Source organism: Clytia hemisphaerica, unplaced genomic scaffold, assembly GCF_902728285.1.
Source record: "Clytia hemisphaerica strain Z4C2 unplaced genomic scaffold, Clytia hemisphaerica genome assembly, whole genome shotgun sequence".
Classification (NCBI taxonomy): domain Eukaryota; kingdom Metazoa; phylum Cnidaria; class Hydrozoa; order Leptothecata; family Clytiidae; genus Clytia; species Clytia hemisphaerica.
This window is the reverse complement of record NW_027104356.1, coordinates 1,058,562-1,081,042: the sequence shown is the minus strand read 5'-3', so window position 1 is coordinate 1,081,042 and position 22,481 is coordinate 1,058,562. Positions and strand designations below refer to the sequence as shown.

The following is a 22,481-nucleotide window of genomic DNA, read 5'->3' as shown; positions in this document are numbered from 1 at the left end:
ACAAGTAAAGTGAATTTTCTCTCTGAACGTTTGTATTAAAGTGCGGTTAAATTTCTACTTTACAATGTGCTTCTATTTACAAACAAATGTTTAAAATTTTGCGCATTCAGGGGAGATGTTACTTTTCGAATATTGAATCGCAAATTGGATTCTATACAGTGCTTGGTACTGTTTTTAGAGGTTACATAAAAAGTGAATGGAAATATAAACGATTTTTTAAACTCTGCAAATACTTTATGGAACCTCTTACAAAACCATACTTTGAATCGAACCCGAAATCACGATCAGGTCTACTGAAAAAGTTCAAAATGTCCTTATTTTAAAGGTCAAGTAATGCAACCCCCCCTTTGATGCAAAAGTACCTAGTCAATTACTAAAATATCTTACATAAAATTGTCTTTATTGTTTTAAATAAGCATCAGGCCTTTGTAAAACTTCGTCCAGGTTTTGTAATAATCGATATAATTCATCCTCTTGTAGATTCTCGAAATAGTTCAGTTTTGGAAAGAAGAAATCTGGACATAATTTCCTTTCAAGACATCTCTTCAACGCGATCAAAACATCTATGAATCGTTTGCTCATGTTCTCTCGGCTCCAGTCTTTTTGGTCTCGATAAGACTCGTGTACCCAGAACAAAATCATGATAAAATGAACTGGTAAAAGAAGACCACTGCAATCACGATGCGATAACACAGATTTGTTGATGACTTGCAAGGCGAGAAGGATGTTGGTGGCTGTTTGATGCCCATCACAATGATTTAGCAAAATCTTCCTGGTCTTCAAGAAAGAAACGCCCCAGGCGTGATTTTTGACTTTACCAGGGACCGCCATCAAGTGAGTACCGCCTTTCACGATTTTGGATTTCCCTTCCATTTCTGGCCATTTCCGATTCTCATTCATATCAATGATATTCGGGAAATCATCTACGTTGAAAGCTAATAGAAGACCCACATCATAAACCGGTTCGGGTTGATCGGGAAATTTGATGAGTAATCGGACTTCATTTTCGAGCACGACTTTGAATTCAACGTGAGCGCCCGATTGAATGTCTTTGCGTTTTGTTTGTGAGTTATATTCGAACTGTGGCCGGACTTTAGTGCTCAAAACATACACGAATACCACCATCATCCTACCTGCGGATAGAACCCAATCACCACTGTCACGGTTGCGCGCACAAAATTGTTTCAACGCTTGTCGATTCTCGCTCTTCAATAAGATATAAGCAGCCAGATCTTTTTTGATCAAGAAATTCACTTGGTGTTGATATTGGCTCAAATCCTCGATGTTCAAATACAAATCAATACGATGAGGACCTCGTTTCTCGAAGTCACCTTGGTAAGAACATGGCGTCACTTTGAAGGGGAAAGCATCTTTAGGCATGGAGTCAAGTAGCTGGTTCACCAAACTGGTGATTTTGTGTAACGACTCATAGAAAGTCACTCTCATATCTTGTCCTTCTTTGTAACCACTCTGCGTTATCTTACTATTTAAAATGTCTAGTTCAGATATAGGGTGATTCGATTCTCGATATCCGTCCGGGTTTGTTTTGGGATCGCTCTGGATGTTATCAGCCACCATCCAGTCCATGGAATCCATGAACAACATTCGGTTCATCCCACTCTCCGATCGCAATCGGCGGTCGAGGCTTGTAAGGCTGTTCAAAGCATCACTCTTTGGTGTGTTGGAGGCTTTAACTTGTTCGATTGGTTTCTTGTTACGGAACACCAATTCGTTCATACTTCCAGTAGCGCTGTCTAATTTCAAGTTGTAATCATAACTTTTCTGTGTGCCATCAATGGTTGAGGTGACTTTCCCGCACCATCCTTTTGCCAGCATGACAGTGGTTCGATTCTTTTCATCCATTTGAACTGATTCTGAACCAAAGGACTGCATTGAGTGGTTACTGGACATGGTATTCGATTGTATTTGTCGGCTGTATTTTGAATTTTGTCGTGAAGGCCGTTTTGTGTTGTCAATGACAACGGTCTCTTTGCTATGATATACGTTGGATGGACTTTGAGGCGTTTGCGCGTCGTCGTGAAAATCGTTTGAGCGACGTAGATTTGTGGTCATGTTGGCGAAATTAAGATTCTCCAACTCAGTGGTATTGACGTTAGAATCAACGGTATCTACACCGAATAAGTTGGGTTCGCTTTTCGACTTCGGCATTGTTGGACGTCGGACGAAATTCGGGTTCTCAATTTGTCTTGTAGAGTATGGATTCTCTGATTGAAAATGTTGTTGATATTCCGCCATGATATCTTGGCCATCTTTGCGACCGAATGTGACGTTCGGATTACTCTTGCTACTATTTGTACGTTTGAACGCACGTGGCTCGTTCTGGTTGCCGCCGCCTTCGATTTCAGTGTATGAAGTGAAGATAGTCTCACGGCTATTTGATCGGTTCCCATGGAAATAGTCACGTGCTTGTGTTGTAGGCCCTGGGTTGACTTTCTTTGCTGGTTCCATTCGAACCCAGCCTTCATCATCACGATGCATGCCGGTGCTTGATCGTGTACGGTGCTCGATGAATCGTTCGTTAGATGACATTTCCGCTTTGGTGGGTCCCATCTTCGGTTCCGGTGTTTTTGAAGGACGTGGTTGGTTGCTGTATGAGAAATTTGGCTCCGTTTGTTCGAAACTTCGATTGTGACGTTGGTTTTCTGAATATATTACTGTGGAGACCTGCTGTTCTTTCGTCATCAGAACTCTCTCTTGTGGAAGGCCATTGGAAAAATCTCCTGTCGGACCATGGCCATTTTGGCTTGCGTGTGCTTGGCCGTTGGGGAAATCTCCCCTTGAAATATGTCCGTTTTGGCTCACACGATGTTGCTCGTTGAAATTTCCTCTAGGCTCGCTACCATTTTGAATTCGGTTGTAGTTTTGTCTGTTGTTCTCTGAGTAGAGTTTATTGTTCAATTTCTCAATCCTCACGCGTTCCCTCTCAGCATTTCGTTCATTCTGGTCTACAAATTCTTGCTTGGCGAGTTCAGCATGATTCTGCGAGTTATGTGAATGTTCGTTATTTTTGTAAACATGTTTCGATTTATAGCCGTTCAACACCTCATTGATATCGAATGCTTTTGAAGAGCTTTCAGCCAGTACGTATTTATTGTCTTGTTTTGGTTTGTTTGGATCTTTATAAGGTGAACCATTTAACTCATGCGCTAGTTGTTCGGCGCGCGGTGTAGATACTGTACTATACATATCTGCGTGACCGTTCTGTCTACCATTAGGGATAACATCTTGTGCAGGTGATCTCAAATCTTTTGGCAAGAATGAGAATTGGTTTTGTTGGTTTTCGAGGTCTAATGTCATTGGTTTGACTTGTCTCGTATACAAGGTTTGCTTATTCCCAGTCATTTGATGATCACCGTTCGGTTGTTTATATTGTCGCAGTGATTGGTAGATGTGATCTTTATATGCTTGCGCATTCATTGACATAGGGTGGTCAGAGGCGGTGTTTTCGTGTACGGGCGGCTCTGGAAGACGATGATCGTTATTTTGTTTATGGTACTGGGCGGTTGGAGGCGTGTATCCTCGAAGGCGGGCGTTCAATTCCTCGTTTCGTTGTTTTTCTCTTTCGATTTGTTCGCGCGTCATATGAGGGACGGATGAAGGGGCGCCGTTGTGGTGATATTGTTCCGGTTGTGCTCGCTCTTTGATTGTACGCGTGTTTTTGTAGCTTGATAGAACCTGATCGACTGGGATGGCGTCACCTCGTTCTGCCACTACATTTTCATTTGGTCTCTTCTGTTTTGGCTTGCTTTGGTGTTGATGTGTTGGCGATTGAAAATCGTTACTGATAAATGAGAAATCGTTTCTACCAGTTCTCGAATCTTGCGCTGGAGGTCTTGTATACATCGTCCGTGTACCTCGAGCGCTTGAAGGACGTGAGGAAGTATTGTCCGCCGCGTTATTTGTCTCAGTGTTACCGTTCATATATTTTTGACGATATTCATTGATGACGTCACTTGCGGCTGTCTTCGCTCCGTTTACTGGTTTATCCGTATATTCTTGTTCTGGAGTTTTTGGCTTTTTCCGTTTGATGGTGTTTATGTTTTCATTTTGTCTGTAGTAAGAATCTCCGTCCGGTTTGACGGCTTCCCGTGTTGTTTGACCGTACTGGCTTTTGAACATCGGTGGTCCAGTGTTATCTTCACCAAAGTTGATTGGTTGTTGAAAATTTAAAGGTCGTGGCGCGTCGCCGTTCGTGAAAAGCTGTTGTTCTCTACCATAAATATTGCGAGGACTCCGTCCATTCTTAGACGAAGAATTTCTTTTCTCGCTGACTGCGTTTTCGTTTTGTTTCCAATTGATGATTTGGTTTGCGATTGCTACCGATGACATTGTTTATCTTTCAGCGCAACACGTCTCTTTCTTCATACCAAAATCAAATGAAACTTCATCTTGTTTTTCAACAAGTCTTTTTCTTCTTTTTGATAAAAAAAGTAGCGAAAAACTTCATTTATTGATTAATCATTCATCTGATATTTTTTCGATTCATTGCATTTTTATTTTTAAACTTCGAATTTCTGATTCAATTTCACGTTTGATTCAAAGTGAGAATGTTTGGTTTCCGTTACCATGACGATTGATGAAACACTTCATACATTGAATACTGAATGTGAGCATAAAAACAAACGCTGAGTCAACGTTTCAAATCAAATAATATTGGGAAACCATCAAATGGCATCTGCCTCCCTCTTTTCATTGTAACCAAGGAATATTGAATAATTCTTTCATCGGTTTTTCGATATGTCGTCACTTTTCCTCTCAGTGACTTTGATCTCCCGCTGTGTCTTTGAGGGAAAGATCTAATCTTAGGAAGCCACCTCATTAATATTCATATACGTAAGCTTTGATTCTTCTTTTAAACTAGAAATAGTTTCATTGATCTCCAAAGTTTAAATTTGATTTTAAAGGTGTGATACTAAGTGAAAGATTCGCCATATTTCAAACGATCCTATCGTCTACACTAGATCATTAGAAAGGGACTAGTTTTAGGGGGTGGGATGAATTTGAAAAACGGGGTGGAGTAAGCAGTGACGAAGCTGTTTACAGTTTCTTCCAAACTCTACCCTAAACCGCCGTCAAGGCTGTAAATTCTGCGCATGTATATTTTCTTGCGTTTACTATCCCTCTAATGGACGATAGCATCGTCTAAGCAGAGCGTGGCGTGCGCATAATGGATGATCTGCTCTGAGGTTATAAAAAGCTGTTATTTTTTCAAAAGTTTTTTATTTTGGACTAGTAAATCTTTCTAAACTGACCATTGAAATACAATATTTTAATTTTATAAGAACAAAGAGGCTTAAAATCGTCAATAATTAAGAACAATTTAAGACCGATGCTGAGCCTAAAATGCTGAATTTTAAACAATTTTACGGTCTTTGTAGTAAAAATCTCAATCAAGTAAATTCCTAATTCCTCACGGGTGCCCTTTAAATAAGAACCAAATAAGAACAAACTTAGACTAAAAGTGCTAGAAAAATCAGAACAGCTGAACCTCGACTCGACAAAAAGGGGACAAAAATTTAGTAGTGTTTAAGGGGGTAGGATAAAGATAGGTACATTTTTCAAAACGGGAGAAAAAGGGAGAGCTAGATTCAGGAATGGCGGGGTTAGAAAGGGCCGCTATGTCCAATTCCTGACGGGCAAAAACTATGAATGAGTTTTATCTTTGTCGAGGGAGGTTAAACCAGGAATAAATTGAAAAGACCTGCATAAATAATTTTAGTAAAGTCTCTCATGTGTTTCCCCTCAACTGAAAAATGGGATAAAATTAAGGAGCAGAAATTTCAAAATATTCTTTTTCTGAAAGGTGCGCTTTCATTACTTTCTTTTCGACTTTATGACAAAAAGGAATCACATTTTTGCTACTACTGTCTTGATTGTGTCTTGGCTCCAGCTCGAATTCTGATTGGTCGTTGCCCATCCTTTGCGATCAGCCGTGGAACTAAAAGAGACAAAATGAAATAAATTTGATACCAAAATAAGACACTTCTCTATAGGTAACCTCGTTCCCAATTTTTTAATCTTTTTGATTTTTAGTGTGATGGCGCCTCATAATACTATGCATAGGAACCTTAATAAATGAAGGAAATTTGGCAGAAATACACCTTTCCTGTAATTCAAACTTCTCAGGCCCGGGAAAATGTGAGCTCCACCGTTGTGTATAAAATTGTTTGGGAGGTATACGAACGCGTTTTTGCCTGCGAGGGGTTAGGGAAAGTGGGTTTTCAGCTTCTAACTTTTGATAGCGATCTTCTTTTGGCAAAAGATTTTCAGGGTGGTATAATATCATGAATAGATTGAACATACTAAAATTTGAGGGGATTGAGGGGATTTTGTTCGACAGAACTTAAGAAAAGCTCAAATAACCAACTTTAAAGGAAACGCAGGCAAAAACGGGTTTGTTTACCTCATGAGCCCAAACGGTGGAGAGATTCAAAAAAATGCGCGTGCATTAGTTTTAAGAATTACGGGAAATAGGTGTATTTTCATTTAAAGGAATTTTTTTAGCGAAAAACCTGCTTGGATGGCTGAATTTAGGATATGCATGAAATGAAATTCTAGGGAGGGTTAAGGTATCCTCTTTGTGTCTTTTTGAAACGTAAATAAAGCCTGTAATTTACGGGGGCGAGATTGACTTACGGGAAACCCTTCCCACTGGAAAAATTGGCCAAAGTATTGTCCCCAGTGGAAAATTAATCTCGAAGTTTTTTCCCGCTAAAAACTGTGTTTTTTTTCCATCCCCACTGAATTTTCTGGCTAGAAAGAAAAAAATGGGAATATAAATCCCTATCGATTTTACCCCACTGACTGATAAAATCATACCGGGTCTGTAGTGAAAGTTCAAGCAGGTTTTAATTTTTTCGAAAAAAGTGACACTGAAAAATGAGTAAAACTCGCAACTTTTCTCAAAATTTTCTACTTTTTTCCCAAAATCTCCAAAAAAGGTATTCTACGAGGGACTGATAAAATATATCAAGTGACTTTGTTTTTTAAGTGATTTGTGGCTTTAAAAAAAGCCGTTTTTTTTATTCCAACAAATCTATTTGCTGCTGGTGTATTTTGTGACAGCTTTGGTTCCTTCTGAGACAGCATGTTTAGCCAACTCTCCTGGAAGCAAGAGGCGAACTGATGTTTGAACTTCACGAGATCCCATAGTCAATCTTTTGTTTTGGATGCAAAGTCTTGATGCTTGGCCAGCCAATCGTTCAAAGATGTCGTTGACGAAAGAGTTCATGATGCTCATGGATTTGCTTGAGATTCCAACATCAGGGTGAACTTGTTTCAAGACTTTGTAGATGTACATGGTGTAAGATTCACGTCTTTTGCTTCTTCGTTTGGTTGCTTTGGCACCACCTTTTCGTCCTCCTTTCTTCATTGCTTTGCTTGCTTTCTTTGGGCTTGCAGCTCTTGATGCAGGTTTCTTTGGACTTCCAGCCATTGCTTTGAAAAGTTTTCACGTTCGAAGTTACCACTTATCGATGAAATGTGATGCTTCCCCTCACAGTCTTCCTCATATTTATATTCAAAAAGTGGATAAACAGACGTTCGAATATTTTCACATTCGAAAGAATTCGAAAGATAAACTAACATTCGAATTTTGAAAATCGAGATTCCTTTCACGTCCACAAATTTCGTCGAGCTCAAAAATCGCTCGAAGGATAAACGAACGTTCGAAAGTTCTGAAATAGATGGTCCATCAACGTCCGCAATTCCACTAAACGTTCGAAAGTATTAAAGGGATAAACGAACGTTCGAAAAGCTTTTTGGCGGGAAGCAATCAACACTTTACAAATTTATGAAAATATTCAGTGCTAGACTTTGTAAAAAAAAGCAAGAAGACACGTACTCCAGTTTTCATAAATCTAACAACAAAATGCCTCGTGGTAGACGATCTTCAACTAAAGGAACTACTCCATCTGCAAGCCAGGACACTGAAAATAAAGAGGTTACTGATGCCCCAGCTGCTGAAACTAAGGAGAAAGCAACTGAAGTCGAACAACCAGCTCAAGTAGAGGAGGTTGCAAAAGCCGAAGAACCAAAAACTGAAAGCAAACCAGAAAATGTCGAAGGAGAGACGACAGAAGAAGTTTCGGACGAGAAGGATTCAGAAGATAACAAACGAAAAGAATTATCACAAGAAGAAGACGCGATCACCCTCAAGAAGTTGAAAACTGATGAAACCGTAGTCTCCGAAGAAAGCAAGGAAACTGTCCAAACAGCCAACTAATTGGTGATTTTTTTAATTGTAGTTTTTGATCTTGTATTTTTTCCTTTTGTAAATATTTTTTCATGTAGATAGAAGAATTCAATAACTCAAAAATCAATCTAAAGTCTCTGGTTTTCATATCTGCAAGTTCCAAAGCTATAAAGTGCCCTATGAAATTTCGGACAAAGTTTTTATAAAAATAGCAGTGATTTCATCAAAAATTTCAAAAGATAACATTTGATTAATTCGACAGCGTATTGGCCTTATTTGCTTCGACCTTTACGAGTACACGTTGGTACTTATCCATCGATCGCGATTTTCGTTGGAACTTGTTCGATTGATGAATTGATGACATTCGGTCTGGGAATTTCAACGTGAGAAACGAAAATCTGAAAAGTCCTCATATCTTCTTTAGAGTGTATTTATTTCTTAAAAATATTTGGTGGTCTTACGCTTACTAAACAGGACCATGGAATGAATCTCTGAGCTAAGTTTTATCTGGTTATCTTTTCACAACCAATTCGCCAAGCTGGGAAAATTTCGTCTGGACATCGAAGAGGCTTTTTATTGGGATCAACGCAAAATTTTTGACATATTTTTGAAAAGGATTTCTGGCCAAAAATATCCTTCATTGCAACGTCAAATTCACTTTTCGGCCATCCGCCAAATTAAATTCCTTTACTAAAAATTCTGTTTCCTCTAAATTTTGATTACTACTCGGACTGAAACTCGATGGGGATTGAAATTCCCATGTTTTTTATGGCTGAGGATTTAGTTCTTTTGTTTTCAAGTCAAAAAATTCAGTGGGGATGGTAAAAATAGCATAATATTTTGTAGTGAGAATTGGATTCTACTGGGCCAATTTTTCCAGTGTGTCTGTGAGAAAGGGGTACACACGTGTTTCTCACTTTTTTAAACACGTTCACTGCCAAGCCTCTTTCAGTGTGGTATTTCGGAATGCTGAAATTGTTTCGGTATCGGAAATCCATGAATTTATGCTTCGGAATTTCGGTATTATAAAGTTTTTATTCCCCTTTTTCGGAATTCATACATGAAAAATCAAATTTGATGAAAAATTAGTCAAAACGAGGAAAAATACCCAAAAAAATCAAACGACGTAGATCTAAAAAAATGCCATGTATTTATGCAAGTAATAGTTTTTGCATCAAAAGTTATGCCCCCTTAAAGTATCATCCGTATTTTGACCATATTTTTAAACAAAAAATCCTCTCAGCCGCGAAATTAAATTCCTTGAAACTTCCGAATTTTGAGCTGTGAACCGTTGTGAACTGCGAAGTTAAGTACCCGCAAAAATTAAACCCATTAAAGTATGACAACTCACCTATGCCGATGGCAGGCCTGCTTGGTGGTCGGCAACTTTTTTGTTTGAGTTGTTTAGACACGTTCGCTAGTCCGGTATACTCGTTCGGGTTTTGATAACTGTACCGATTGGTCGATTTCAAACTACGGTGGATGACTGGTGGTGCACCTGAAAATAAGAAATTATTATATCGGGGTGGGTGAGAAAATCATGATGATCTGGTTATATAATTATCTACCTTTTATGATGAGAGAGGTTATTTTGAGCTGATTTTAGCAAAGGGTAAATTGGTTCTTTTTTTTTCGACAAAATTAGGGAATATTTTAGAAAGTCATGAAAAAGCTTTTAAATTTGAAAAGGCAGCAATTTTGTAAATTTTGCTAAATTCGCCAAACTCGACAAAAATTAACCCGCTTTTGCATTGAAATTGAAATATCAGATAGGGGTCCCAAGTAAAATGCTCCCTTTCGTAGACCTCATCATACGTAATTTTAAAGCAGGCTTTCAGCAGAATGAAGATATTAAATATCCAACTCCAAGTTAAATCTGACCAATATTTGGAAACTTGATACTTGATACTTGATACTCCTTTTTTAGTCAAATATACTGAGATGTTCCTAAACATGAAAAGCTGGTCGACTCCAAGTCAAAATATTTCTCGAATACCCCCCGGACATTGTGACTTTTGACCCCCGGACAACAGGTCTAACCCCCCGGAGAAGCATCAGTTGGCCCCCTGGACATTCAAAATTACCCCCAACAGTAGAGCAAGTTCTTTAGATTTTTCACTACTCCCCCCCGGACACTAAATCCTCCACTCCCCCATGTACGAACATTTTCTGGAAGAGCCCAATATATTAAAATCATTGACAAGCCTCGTTTTCAAGTAGATTAATCAATGCAAACAACCATTGCGTATTTATTAAGACAAGATAATTTGGCAACGACAGTTTGAGAACGAGGCCCTCGATGACATTCATTTACTAATTTATATTTTATAGAAAGAAAGTCTTCTTTCATCACACATCAAATAAAGCTGAAATGCCAAATAACTTTCTAATCGTTTGGTCATTTGAACAGATTTCAAAATATTGACGTATTTCATGTTTTCAAACGTGCTTTGATTAAAATTTACCCTTATACTTTTAGGGGGATAAATAGCGTGAAATTTCGATACAACATTAGCAGTAGAAACATTTGATTTGTGTTGTTGGGTCATCATCCAAAATTGAATTCTTTAGCCTCTCGAGCCCTTTGATGAAAATGATAACTATTGTGATATGTCTTATACTTTTAACAGTATCTGCTCAAGGTAATGTAGAAATATTTTAATACCTCAAAAGTCTCAAACCATGCGTGTCTACTCTCCATTTATCATACAAGTCATTCCTCAATCTTTCCTTTCTCTTTTAGCTTCTGATGTCGATCAGTGTGGAGAACCAGGTATTGAAATATTTTCTGATCATTTCTATATTCTCAAAACAGCCCTACATTCCCGTCTAAAAAACCTTTTCGGGAATCTCAGAATCTGCACTATGCACTTCAAAATGGCAAAAAGACGAGAGCAAAAGATATAACGTTGGATGAATACGTTTCAGTTTCAACGCGTCGCCTCTGTACTTGCTAGGTGTAGGTTTTGTTTCCAAACTCGAAATCTCTCCCCCCACTCCAAGTGAATTGTGATTTTTTCATAACTTTGTCTTATAAAGTGTTTCTTCTTTTCCGCCACAGTAAACGGAGGCTGGGGCGAGTGGAGCGCATGGAGTATTTGTTCCGTCACGTGTGACAGTCAAAAACAAGGTGGATTTCAGGTTAGCAGGCAATATTTTCAAGAAAAAGGCCGGAACAGAGACCAAGCACATATTTACTTCCCTATAACTTTCAACCTAAGTGGTACCGTGAAAAGCACAGCTCAAAATCATATATTTACGCTGTGCCGACGAATCGAGATTCTATTCATCGCGCAATCAGCGAAGACAAAAGTAACCATGACGACCATCCAAGATCTTGGATGAGCGTCATAGTCGATATTTTTATTCCCGTCGTTGAAAACACAACTTACAAAAAGTCATCAATGCTTTGTAAAAAGAGTCAGTGATAGAGAATCATAACATAAAGTCTGTCTATTATTTCGATTCAATTAAAGTGACATTTCCATAATTAAAAGTTTAGTAATTACTGTTATACATTTGGGGATCATGTAAAAGATTTCTTTCGAAATAAACTCATTTCAACCACACTTGGAGGTTTCTGGGGAATTCGTAAATAGTAAACTGCATACTGATACAGTCTGCTAGACATCAATATGGTAATATTTGCTCTTAATCTTTGATTTTTTCTACAGTGATTAGATTGACACATGCGCGATAAAATTTCTATTATTTGTCTTCAGAGGTTACTATTTTCTTTGAAAACTTAACCTCTGATACTCAGGGTACCTAAGTGGGGATAAAGATCATGTTATTCAACACCTAATCAATAAAAACAAATAGAGATCTGATCCCACAGTGTCCTGTTAAAAACATTTTAGTGATCCTTGCATTTTGCTATAAAATGATGGCGAAACGGGAGAAAGAATACTGACATACCATAGCAAGAAATTCTCACGCTTATTTGTTTCTTTAGATTCGAAGACGTGAATGCAGCGCACCAATCGCTAAATATGGCGGAACACCGTGTAAAGGAGAAAGTGAAGAAAAATTGTACGGTTGCAATGCTGACGTCATGTGTCCTGGTGAGTCACAACAGAAGCAGCCACTGACAAAAAAAAATCACAAATATCTGTTCTTTCTTGCCAGCCAGCTAAACTGTTCGATTTATTAGAACATAGACCCCCCCCCCGATTTTCAGAGCACCAGTTTTTTTACCCAAGAACAGCTCAAATCATTACTAGAACAAATCGTGTTTTTCCAGCCAGGTACGGTACACGCTTTTTTTATAAGAACAACTTTATTAGAACACCAGTCTTAAAACTGGCCAACTAAGCGTTTTAAGAACATCGTAAGAAAATTCAAGCCTTAAATTTTCAAACATTTAAGCCTACCCTGAACCAAAATTCAGTGGTTTTTAAAAAAAAGCGTGTATTTTTAAAAGTCAATTTGCCAAATTTTCATTTTTCCCACAGTGAATGGCAACTGGAGTGAATGGATTCCATCTGGTGAATGTTCCGAATCGTGCGGTGCCGGAATGATCACTTACATCCGGATGTGTGATAATCCGGAACCACAATATTGCGGAACTGAGTGTCAAGGACCCGCAGTGAAAGTTGAGACTTGCAACAATGGAGAATGTCCAACAAGTATGTTAAGTTAAAGAAGTATTTCATTTAATTTTATTACATACAAACCGAACTGCTTTCTACACTACAACTAAGTACCGTGAAAAGCACAGGTCGAAATCATATATCGACGCTGTGCCGACCAATCCAGATTCTATTCATCGCGCAATCAACGCAGAGAAAAGTAACCATGACGACCATCCAAGATCTTGGATGAAGTTCAAAGTTGATATTTTTATTCCCGTCGTTGAAAACAAATCTGTTATACATTTGGGGATCATGTAAAAGATTTCTTTTGAAAGAAACTCATTTCAATTACACTTGGATGTTTCTGGGGAATTCGTAAATAGTAAACTTCATACTGATACAGTCTGCTAGACATTAATATGGTAATATTTGCTCTTCATCTTTGATTCTTTCTATAGTGATTAGATTGGCACATGCGCGATAAAATTTCTATTATTGGTCTTCAGAGGTTGAAATATTCTCAACCTCTGATACTCAGGGTAACAACTAAGCTCTATTCTATGCTCAGTATTGGAAAATATCAGAAATAAATATAACACCAAAGATAAAAAAGAAAAACTATGGGAATAAGTCAATTTTGCAAATTGTACTTATGAAGGTACCTCTGTATTATATTAAGTTTTAATTCTGTCTAGCTACCACCACCACCACTCCAGAACCCACCACCACTACCCCACTCCCCACAACCACTACCACTCCTGAACCTACAACTACCAGCACCACTCGCGAGCCAACTACCACAAAAGAGCCATCCATAGGTTTAGCATGTCGAGGATGTTACGACAAAGCAAGAGCTAATGGTATGAAATTGATTTTCGTCGATTTCTATCTTTTTACGGTACTTTGTTAGGGCCATGTACGAAACAGATATAATTAGCCTAGTCGTTTTGTCAAGTTAACACGTTAAGTCAAGTTAGCACAATAAGCTTCCATTTGTTACTTCAGTTTTTGTCATACAGGCTGAAACCAACTCCAACCTGAATTGCCTACATCTTTCTCGCATAATGTTGTGGCTTTCATTGAAACCTAATAATGTTTATTATCTTTTCAATTTCTAGGTCGATGGTATAATATGTGTAAGTCGATGTCTTTTCTATCTTTTTAAGCATTATACAAACTCCATTTTCTGCGATGCCAAACAATAATTAGACGATAATTCTTAAAATTCAAGATAATACTGCAGTAATACTCATAAATGTTTGCATATTGGATTCTGCTCATAGAAAATGTAGGATCTCTATAGAGGTCTGCGATTCAGACTAACATTAGATATATTTTCGAGGTACCATACCCGATGAAACGTTCACGAACGAAAAGATGCATGGTTAAGTTCGTTAGCACCAATCAGCAGAAACCCACCATTTAACTACTCTTTTGTACCTAATGGGCGGGGGGTTGGACTTCACACATAAAATGTAAAAGGGTAACAAATTAATAACCGGGTCGTTAAAATAATGGAAAATTTTATAAAAATTAATTAACGGGGGGGGCGCTTACTAGGTACTAGAGAGTATATAGAACTTGAAGTTAGGATTTACCATAGTCACATCTCATCTAACGAGCATGACTCAAAACAAAGGTTTTCATTAAATTGTTCTACTATCGTCAGTGGCACTACATCTGCCACTGATCTTAAAAGGTAAAGGGTTCTGAAAACTTCCAACAATCAGCTAATCTTACTCTCTACTAAATTCCAGGTCGAGTTGCACGTTCCGAGTGCACAATGCGTGCAAACGAGGCTTCCATTCACGGAATGCACGCTGGTCACGGATGGTACTTTTTACATTGTGGAGCCGATGCTGCTTGGTGTAAACCTTGCGGCGCCAGAAATCTCGTTTACAATGCCAAATGCGGACGTTGTGATTGGACTCGTGACGCAAAGTGTTGTAAGTATTGACAATCTCTTCATCAGTATTGGTTAAATATACTCAATGTTTTGACATTGTAAAAGTATTTCTATCTTGATTTTGAATTTTGTTCTGTTTTACAGGAATCATCGACATCGAGAAGAAGCAAAGGAATTTTTAATCGTCAAGAATTTACCGCATTTTAGATTTCATGCGTAAAATATATTATTTCAAGAACAATATAGAACAGGATCTAATAGAATATATTTTTAACGCTACAATGACACCATGTCTCCAATTTATCAGTGTAGTTAGTAGAATTTGCTCTTAAGGGGTGGAATGGGGGTGGAAAAAGAAGGCCGTCAAAGCCACTTTTCATTTCAACTTAAATCGTTTTCTCTTGGCTTGAAATGTGGTGTGGCGGTGTCTCTCAAAAAAACCTTTGTAACTTTATGTTTTGACCAAAAGACAAAAACCACATCACCAAGGGCCTTATGAAGTGAGAGACCTTTTAAAAACGCTTTGTCTTAAGCTTAAGCTCATGTTAATGGTTCTTTTTGGTCATATCACATTTATTTTTGCTTAGAATTATGATATCAATAAGTTTAAAAACAGACTCAATGAGAAGTTCTAAAGGGGTTATGATTGTTGTCACAACTTTTCTATATCAAAATTAGTTCATTTCTGCTTCTGGTTCGAAACAGTTCACTTTTGCCATTTTGTATGTTTATATGGTAATGCTTTGTTGTTTACTTTGCAAAGATGCCCAAAAATACGTCAGTCGTTGACGACTTGACGGATATGATGTCGTAGGTTGATGTCAATTTTTAAGGGTGTTAAAAATAATCGAAAATGCTAAGACAGCATTTTTTCCTCCGATATAAAGCTAAAAAACTCTCCTTTAGAATCACTATGTACAGCTTAGAATTAGGTGTAGTTGAGTAAGGTTAACAAGTTGAAAATTTTAAATACTAAAAACGCGAACTTTTATCCTCTTGTGACATTAACCTTGATATGGGTATTTTTGTGGTATTAGAGTTGGCCAAAATTAGGTTACTTTCGTTGAAGATATTCGGTAGTTAGCAGAGGATTTTTATGAAAGAAACTCAATTTCAAATTAATTTCTACCTTTGAAGTGGTTTAAAAAAAGCTAATTTCAACATCGGGGTATGATTGTTGTTAGGTTTCGGTATTCTTTAGAGGGACGAAAGAATGCTGTGAATAACCCTTCGATATTCATATCTCAGTAGTAAAGTACTGGTAATCAGATAGAGTCAACCCTTTCCCGGTAGAAATTCAATTTTTTGCAAAAGATATAACTCTTAATGAAAAGAGGGAATAGTAATTTGGTGACGTGTACAGGAGGTATAAAGTCTTTTGATATCATGTTGATACCATGTTAACTTGCAGAACTAACGTCATATCTTTTTCTACAAGAAAAAAGAACATTAAATCCTACACCTCGTCATGGAATATATCTGCATGGTTTTACTTACCACAATGGCAGCTACTGTTTTAGGTAAGTGGTGAGACTAGGGTACTCGATACCGTGCCAAAAATGAAGCCTACCTTATCGGCCCTTTTTACGCCGGCCCTAATTTAACGCCGACCGCTTTTACGCCGGCCCTTATTACGCCACAGCCTGATTTTGGGCTTACGCCAATTAGGGCCGTAAATAACGCCAAAATTTGTTAGAATCGCTATTTATACTTCAATTTACATTAGAATATCATTTTTCAGTAGTAAACTGTTGAAAATTCCAAAATCAAAAGGGGTGTGCAATTGCACCATACCAATGGGTTCTTGAAACTTCTATCAGCTGTATTTTTGCGAAGTTTTAGATATGGAGTAAAACAATGAATACTTTTTTATCTTCTAATCATACCTAAAATCCTTTAGATTGAGAAAAATTGTAAAAAATTAACGCCACTTTAAAGTTAAATTTGCAAGATTTTGGCCCTTTTTACACCGGCCTTTTTAACGCCGGCCCTTATTACGCCAAGAGCCTAAGAATAACGCCAATAAGGGCCGGCGTAAAAAGGGCCAATAAGTTATTTAAACCAGATCTAACAATTATGCAGTGTAGGAAATATTCTACAAAGAATTATTATGAAATTGATCAAATCTTTTTGCCTGTTTCTTTTTTCCAATGCCGCACATGAAAGTCTTATTAGCGCTTCTATCACCGACTAAAGTAGCAAGCTCCGTCTTTGGAGGAATGAATTGTGTTTTTCTTATTCTCACAGAATATTCAGCTCGGCTCACTGGAGACATTTTCTGTATTCAAGCTGTTACTTTAGGCGTACAAACTTTCGCGGGTAGAAACTTTCGCGAGGAAAAAATCTAAAAAGTATACTTTGAAAAATCGCGAAATTCACGACATTTACTTTCGCGAATTTAACGAAAAAATATTTTTCGCGAGCATAAACTTAGCAGGCTAAAAAGTGCCATAGAAGTCACATTTTATTCAAAATTTGAAGTTTTACAGATTTTCTATTTTGTCAAGAGTTTTTCGCGAGCATAAGCTTTCGCGAATGACCCTTCCTAGAATTTTTAAAGACATTTACTTTCGCGAAAAGGTCCACCTCCCATACCAACAACAGATGAGTCACTGTTTTCTGAACCGCCCACACCAGAAACAGAGACACCCACTCCGCCCATCCAACCGCCATCAAATGATTTACCATGTCGGAAATGTTTTGAAAAAGCTGATTCCAATGGTAATGGAACATATATTGATATGTTGATGTGTATTGTATTGTTGTTTTTGTTATTTTATGGAACTTTAACTTTTATTTAAGTTTCTTGGTTATTTTGGAGACTTATGACAAAAATCTAAAAAGTATTCTTTGAATTTAAGTATAGATGTCTTAAATCTGTTTCTTGACTCTGATTAAGATGTTTACGTCTCAGTACACAAATTGCTGGTATCTCCAAAGAGTACTTATAGTCCCTCAGTTTTTCCAAAATTCTGAAAACGACTCAACCCCTTAGCAGCTTCAATGATTCTGATAGCGTTCACGAAATGCAATATTGTACCAATTTCCCATCAGATAACACTTTTTCTTTCATTTCTTAGGTCAATGGTGGGTTCCTTGTAAGTATCTATTTTCAATTTCCATAACTAGGCGCACAAACAGGGAATGAATAATTGCAAAGAATCTGAGTTGTAGGTTCTATATCTGAATGGGAAGCAAAACTCGTCGCTTATTATAAGAATATATTCAAATCATGATAGAGGCTCGAGCTAAGAAGGCTCAGTGCTTCACTGTAAAAAAGGTTTATAGGTGCGTTCTGCAAAGAAGTATATCCGAAGTATATAGTTTCATTCAACTGAAGTTGCTTTCTCCCTTTATTCACCTAGGCCGAGTATCTTACTCTGAATGTACGAGACGTGGTGTTGATGTGATTTTCGCAGGCCACGGTTGGTTCTTTCTACATTGTGGAGAGAACACTGCTTGGTGCAAACCTTGCGCCGGTAGAAATCTTGTTTACAACCCTAATTGTGGACGTTGTGATTGGAGCAGAGACGCTAGATGCTGTAAGTTTTAAATCAAGCCTTTACAAAGGGATTATTTTGATTAAAAAAATCCTACAAAAAACCATGTCAGCCTAAGATTCATCAACCCTTTAGAATCATAAACTAAAGAACTGGGTTCCAGTTTAGTATGCATTCAGCCCTTGCTAATAATGCAAAATTGGCGTTCCAGACATTCACTCGGGTGTGTGAGGGTTTATCTTGTTATTAAAGATTGAAATGTTATATAATGTTATGAAATGCTTTGTCGATCTTCAAAACACCCCTGTGTCACAGACCCGCTGGGTCCTAGCCCCACCGGAAAATTTGGCAAAAATTTCGTCCCTGGTGGGAAGAATACCCTAGAATTTCAGCCCCACTGAGAAATTGACTTTGATTTCATCCCCCATTCGAAATTTACTGTTTAGAAATTGCACTTCAAAACCATCCCCACTGGATTTTCTAACCTTGGAACAATAGAATTATTGTCCCCGCTGTAGGAAAAAGTTTCATCGGGGCTGTGAGACAGGGGTGTTTCAAAATATATTTTCGCAAAGATTTTATACATTTGATGACGAGAATGAAGACTACTATGTTATATCTATCGTTTCAGGAGACGCCGACGTTCAATCTTGCTCTTTAACAGACATCAATTGTAAACTCATTTTTAAAAATTGTTCACAAAATATATTTCATTTTAAAAACCGATATGTTTTCTAATCAACTGGCGTTTATATTTGCATTAAACCTTATTATCCCTGGGCTATAGCTGCTATTTTTGATCGGGTTTTTATTGAAGCTCACTAGCATTATTGCGGAAAAAAATTGCGATATAAAAACCGTTTTTCACACAGAATGAGTATGATTTATCCTCATGTATATATCCCTCTCAGAGTGAAGAAAAAATAAAAGTGCAGAATCAAATCTTTAACATAATTTCAAATTAACTTACGTTGTCGATCACTTGGCCAGACATTTGCTTGATTGCCACTGTGGAAATTCACCATACCTATAACCAAACAAAAAATAATGATTTAAATTGTTCCAAGAGTAAAAGGGATCAAAATCAAGCCCCATACTGTATGGCATATATATTTTTCTACCTCATTTTTCGAACGAAAATCATTTTGACGGGAAGGGATGCTTCCATCTCATATTATTTAGACTTCTCCGGATCGTAAGCTTAGCTATTTCTATTTGGTTGAGTTGCTGCTGGCTTTGAAGCGCATTTACAACTATAGATTCTTTCAATGAACATCCCGTTAGCACCTTGGACTGACTACCCAACACCCCTCATTTGGCATTGGTTGACCCTGGCGAAGGTTCATTCACTTGCCAAGTGCTACAGTCCGAGCAGAAACCAAGTCAATTTCCACTTTACCCACCACAGCGCCCATGAAACCTTCTATATGTACTACTGGTTTGTACCGTTCACTTATCTCAGGTATATTAAGCCTTTTAAAATTTTGAAACAAATATTAGCTCACCTAAATGGTTCATAAGGTTTGGGAAGCGAGAGATGGTTTGACGAAATACTGGCTCATGATCCCAAATCGCCAAATGCTAAGAAAAAAAGCAAAACAAAGTTACAGATCAAAATCAGTTTTGTTGGGAAAAGGCTTTCTACAGAATCATAGTTATCGGAGTTTTGGAACCAAAAAGTTCCATTGATAAACTTAGCATTTTATTGATGACAATTCAACCAATTTAAAATTTAGTCAACTGCACAAATTTTGAGAAAGTTAAATATTGCAGAAGGCGTTTTATAATACCTGTCCTTCAGGTTTTAACGGTGACTGGTAGACCAACCCCAACATTTGTGGGTTGTGTCTTCTAGTAGGTGATAAGTAGGTACGGTCAAGTCTCAATGGGACGTTAGGCCGCATTTCTTTCGCATGAGAGTCCATTGTAATTCTTATATTTAAGTTTTATGTTAGAATTCTAGTCTCTCAGAAAACTGCTTTAAATTTTCGCTTTTATTGATTGACGTCAAATATTTTCAACAAAGCAGTGACGTCAATCTTCAGTCACCGAATTCCATCAATACACTACCTAAGATAAAGAATCAAAATACAGCCCTCACTCACAAGAATAATGCAATATTTTCTGTTCAATTTTTTTACAATTTAAAAACTTTTTTAGTCATTCTGTTTGTTTGGTAAATACTTAGTAACCCTTTCACAGAAAGATAAATTTACAGAAAACAGAAAAGAGAAATCTGATGTGAAATTGATATAATGTACAAGACATGTTAAAGATTTTAAACATTAGAGGTCTGTTTACAGAGAACTTTGTCTTCAAATACAATTTTCCTTGCAGACGTTCCAAGTATCCACTATTAAGTGGAAATTTTAAACAGAACTTTATCTTCAAATACAGTTCACCTAAGAAACTTTACCAGCTAGAAATTTTGTCCCAGACGAAAACCTTGTTTTCCATAATTGCCTTCCAAAATTGATAAAATTAGACATCTTTTCTAGCCTTTAATTACGTTCAATGTGTACTACGCTCTTTGTTTTCTCCTTAATTAGTATTGAATACACTCCTGTACCATCAAGCCTTTCCCCAGTGTAACATAGAAAACAATCTCCCCTGTTTCGACAAACTTTTTTAACATCCCTGTCTCAACACAATCATTGGAGCACCACTGTTGCATCACGCTGACAAATGAACCTAGTTATCAGATATACCAACAGTGTTAAGCAATAGAGCAGAGCTATTTTTCCCGTCTATTATTATACACACTTAGCAACGCACACTTAGCAACGTAACCTGATGGTTCTGAGCACACATAGCTTTATGGGACTTTTAATTTTAAATTTTGCGATTATTACGATCCTTATTGGGACTAACTTGACCAAATTCTGATCTTTCAAGGAGCAAAAAGTAGAAATTTTCCTATTTCTCCGACCCTTTGTGGGACTGAAATTAATTTTCTGGTTTTTCGAACCCTTACATAGACTTTAAGGTCCCAAAAAAGTACCCGTACCTCTCACTTGCCTAAGTACCCAGGGACTAATTTTAAACTTTGCTAAGAAATATTCCGTGCTCCAAGTATTGAAGGCTGAAGACACAAAATGCAGTAACTAAGTGGCAAAAATTTTCTTACCGTGTTAACTTTCCATCTAGTAAGTTATTTCGTACATTTTCCTTTCCTTTATCAACCCCGTGAAGCATGGCGATGTAGCACTTCAGAAGTGAAAGGTGGACCTATAAAAACAATCTTTCCAAGCTCGAGCTTATTTTAAGTAATGCCACGATGCTATGGTAATACTATGAACTATTGGAGTCTAACTTAAGACGTAAACTAAGTTGCGAGTTCCAGTTTAAACTGGTGATTTTTTGCCACCGCTCTATCCAAACGGAAACTAGCAGTAGCTAGGCGTAAAAAGCCAGTTCTTTTTTCTATATCAGAGAACTGAAAGGAGTAAAGGAGGTTCGTCTGATATTTCCCACTCCTGTAATCTCCTTCTTTGTGTGTCACTGACTCACTTCAAATAATATGATAATGTCTAACTATTCATGAGATGTTTTGCAATTTCATGGACACACAATGGAATAGCTTCTTACACTTCTTCCGTCCGTTTTTCATTCACAGAGCGTGGGATAAAAGGAAAATGGAAGGAACTTTATTACCCAAACCACAATACTAGAAATTTTTTAAAGGGACTAAAAACCTGCTGTCTGAACTAGGTATAACTTGTTTTTATGTTTATTTTTGTGTAACCGAATTGCGACATTTTTTTGACATGATGCCAGGTACGTTATATATACTGCAATTTGAGCCTCTCTCTCGTGTTGACATTTGTAAATCTGAAACTTACAGTAGAAGGAGCAAATACATTGTACACTAATCTCAGTCTCTATAAAACTGTACGTTTTTAAGCATATTAGCAGTTTTAGATGTAGTTTTTCAATAGTTGTAAAATATACCCTTGTAAATTCATTTGTACACGATCACGCTAAGACATGCAAGTCCCAAATCATCCTCTTATCTAACACCGTTCTGTAATTGTCAAATTGTGCTCAGCCTGAAGTACACAGTTAACGCCCTTAGTGAAAACTCCATTTTGTTTTTGACTCTTATAAGGTTGGAAAAATCTTCGATATGAATCCCTTCTCTGTCTTTGTTAGGGTGTTGAAAGGGTCAAACTTAAGGTTTTACTGCATTATCAATTTCTGAAAATATTTGTTATACACGTGAGGGCAGGAGGCTAACACGACAATGATCTAGTATGTCTTCTTCAGAGTGAAATATTGCAAGGTCG

At 37.4% G+C, this 22,481-nt stretch overlaps 3 protein-coding genes and 1 long non-coding RNA gene across 5 annotated transcripts; 2 read left to right on the top strand and 2 right to left on the bottom strand.

The window, feature by feature from the left end:
• Nucleotides 1–5,809: 5,809 nt before the first annotated feature.
• LOC136818260 (uncharacterized) lies at nucleotides 5,810–20,388 on the bottom strand. Its single transcript, XM_067074636.1, has 5 exons — nucleotides 19,986–20,388; nucleotides 19,701–19,776; nucleotides 19,166–19,222; nucleotides 9,567–9,713; nucleotides 5,810–5,959 (listed from the first exon to the last, which is right to left on the bottom strand). The coding sequence occupies exons 1-5, from the start codon at nucleotides 20,118–20,120 to the stop codon at nucleotides 5,883–5,885; spliced, it is 492 nt and encodes a 163-aa protein (XP_066930737.1). The 5' UTR covers nucleotides 20,121–20,388; the 3' UTR covers nucleotides 5,810–5,882.
• On the bottom strand, nucleotides 7,042–7,509 carry LOC136818261 (late histone H2B.2.2-like). The gene has a single exon (XM_067074637.1). The coding sequence runs from the start codon at nucleotides 7,454–7,456 to the stop codon at nucleotides 7,058–7,060; it is 399 nt and encodes a 132-aa protein (XP_066930738.1). The 5' UTR covers nucleotides 7,457–7,509; the 3' UTR covers nucleotides 7,042–7,057.
• Nucleotides 10,701–14,977, top strand: LOC136818259 (thrombospondin-1-like). The gene is made up of 9 exons (XM_067074635.1): nucleotides 10,701–10,857; nucleotides 10,959–10,988; nucleotides 11,277–11,356; nucleotides 12,171–12,279; nucleotides 12,670–12,843; nucleotides 13,485–13,649; nucleotides 13,908–13,925; nucleotides 14,547–14,735; nucleotides 14,840–14,977. Coding segments are annotated over exons 1-9 (822 nt in total). The 5' UTR covers nucleotides 10,701–10,802; the 3' UTR covers nucleotides 14,842–14,977.
• Nucleotides 17,232–18,906, top strand: LOC136818172 (uncharacterized). 2 transcript variants are annotated; one of them, XR_010848210.1, is made up of 4 exons: nucleotides 17,255–17,416; nucleotides 17,776–17,793; nucleotides 18,061–18,237; nucleotides 18,827–18,906. It is a non-coding gene; the product is annotated as an uncharacterized lncRNA (long non-coding RNA). The 2 variants fall into 2 exon arrangements; XR_010848209.1 differs by lacking the exon at nucleotides 18,827–18,906 and having other exon boundaries at nucleotides 17,232–17,416; nucleotides 18,061–18,474.
• Nucleotides 20,389–22,481: the final 2,093 nt, after the last annotated feature.

Excerpts from the sequence above, each read along its gene's own strand:
- LOC136818261 (XM_067074637.1), bottom strand. The coding sequence starts at position 7,456 with ATGGCTGGAAGTCCAAAGAAACCTGCATCAAGAGCTGCAAGCCCAAAG.
- LOC136818259 (XM_067074635.1), top strand. The coding sequence starts at position 10,803 with ATGAAAATGATAACTATTGTGATATGTCTTATACTTTTAACAGTATCT. Across the intron at positions 11,357-12,170 it reads AAAAACAAGGTGGATTTCAG|ATTCGAAGACGTGAATGCAG; the intron begins GTTAGCAGGCAA and ends TTGTTTCTTTAG. Across the intron at positions 12,280-12,669 it reads TGCTGACGTCATGTGTCCTG|TGAATGGCAACTGGAGTGAA; the intron begins GTGAGTCACAAC and ends TTTTTCCCACAG.
- LOC136818260 (XM_067074636.1), bottom strand. The coding sequence starts at position 20,120 with ATGGACTCTCATGCGAAAGAAATGCGGCCTAACGTCCCATTGAGACTT. Across the intron at positions 19,223-19,700 it reads AAACCTTATGAACCATTTAG|GTATGGTGAATTTCCACAGT; the intron begins GTGAGCTAATAT and ends GTTTGGTTATAG. Across the intron at positions 9,714-19,165 it reads CTGGCCAAGTGATCGACAAC|GTGCACCACCAGTCATCCAC; the intron begins GTAAGTTAATTT and ends TCTTATTTTCAG.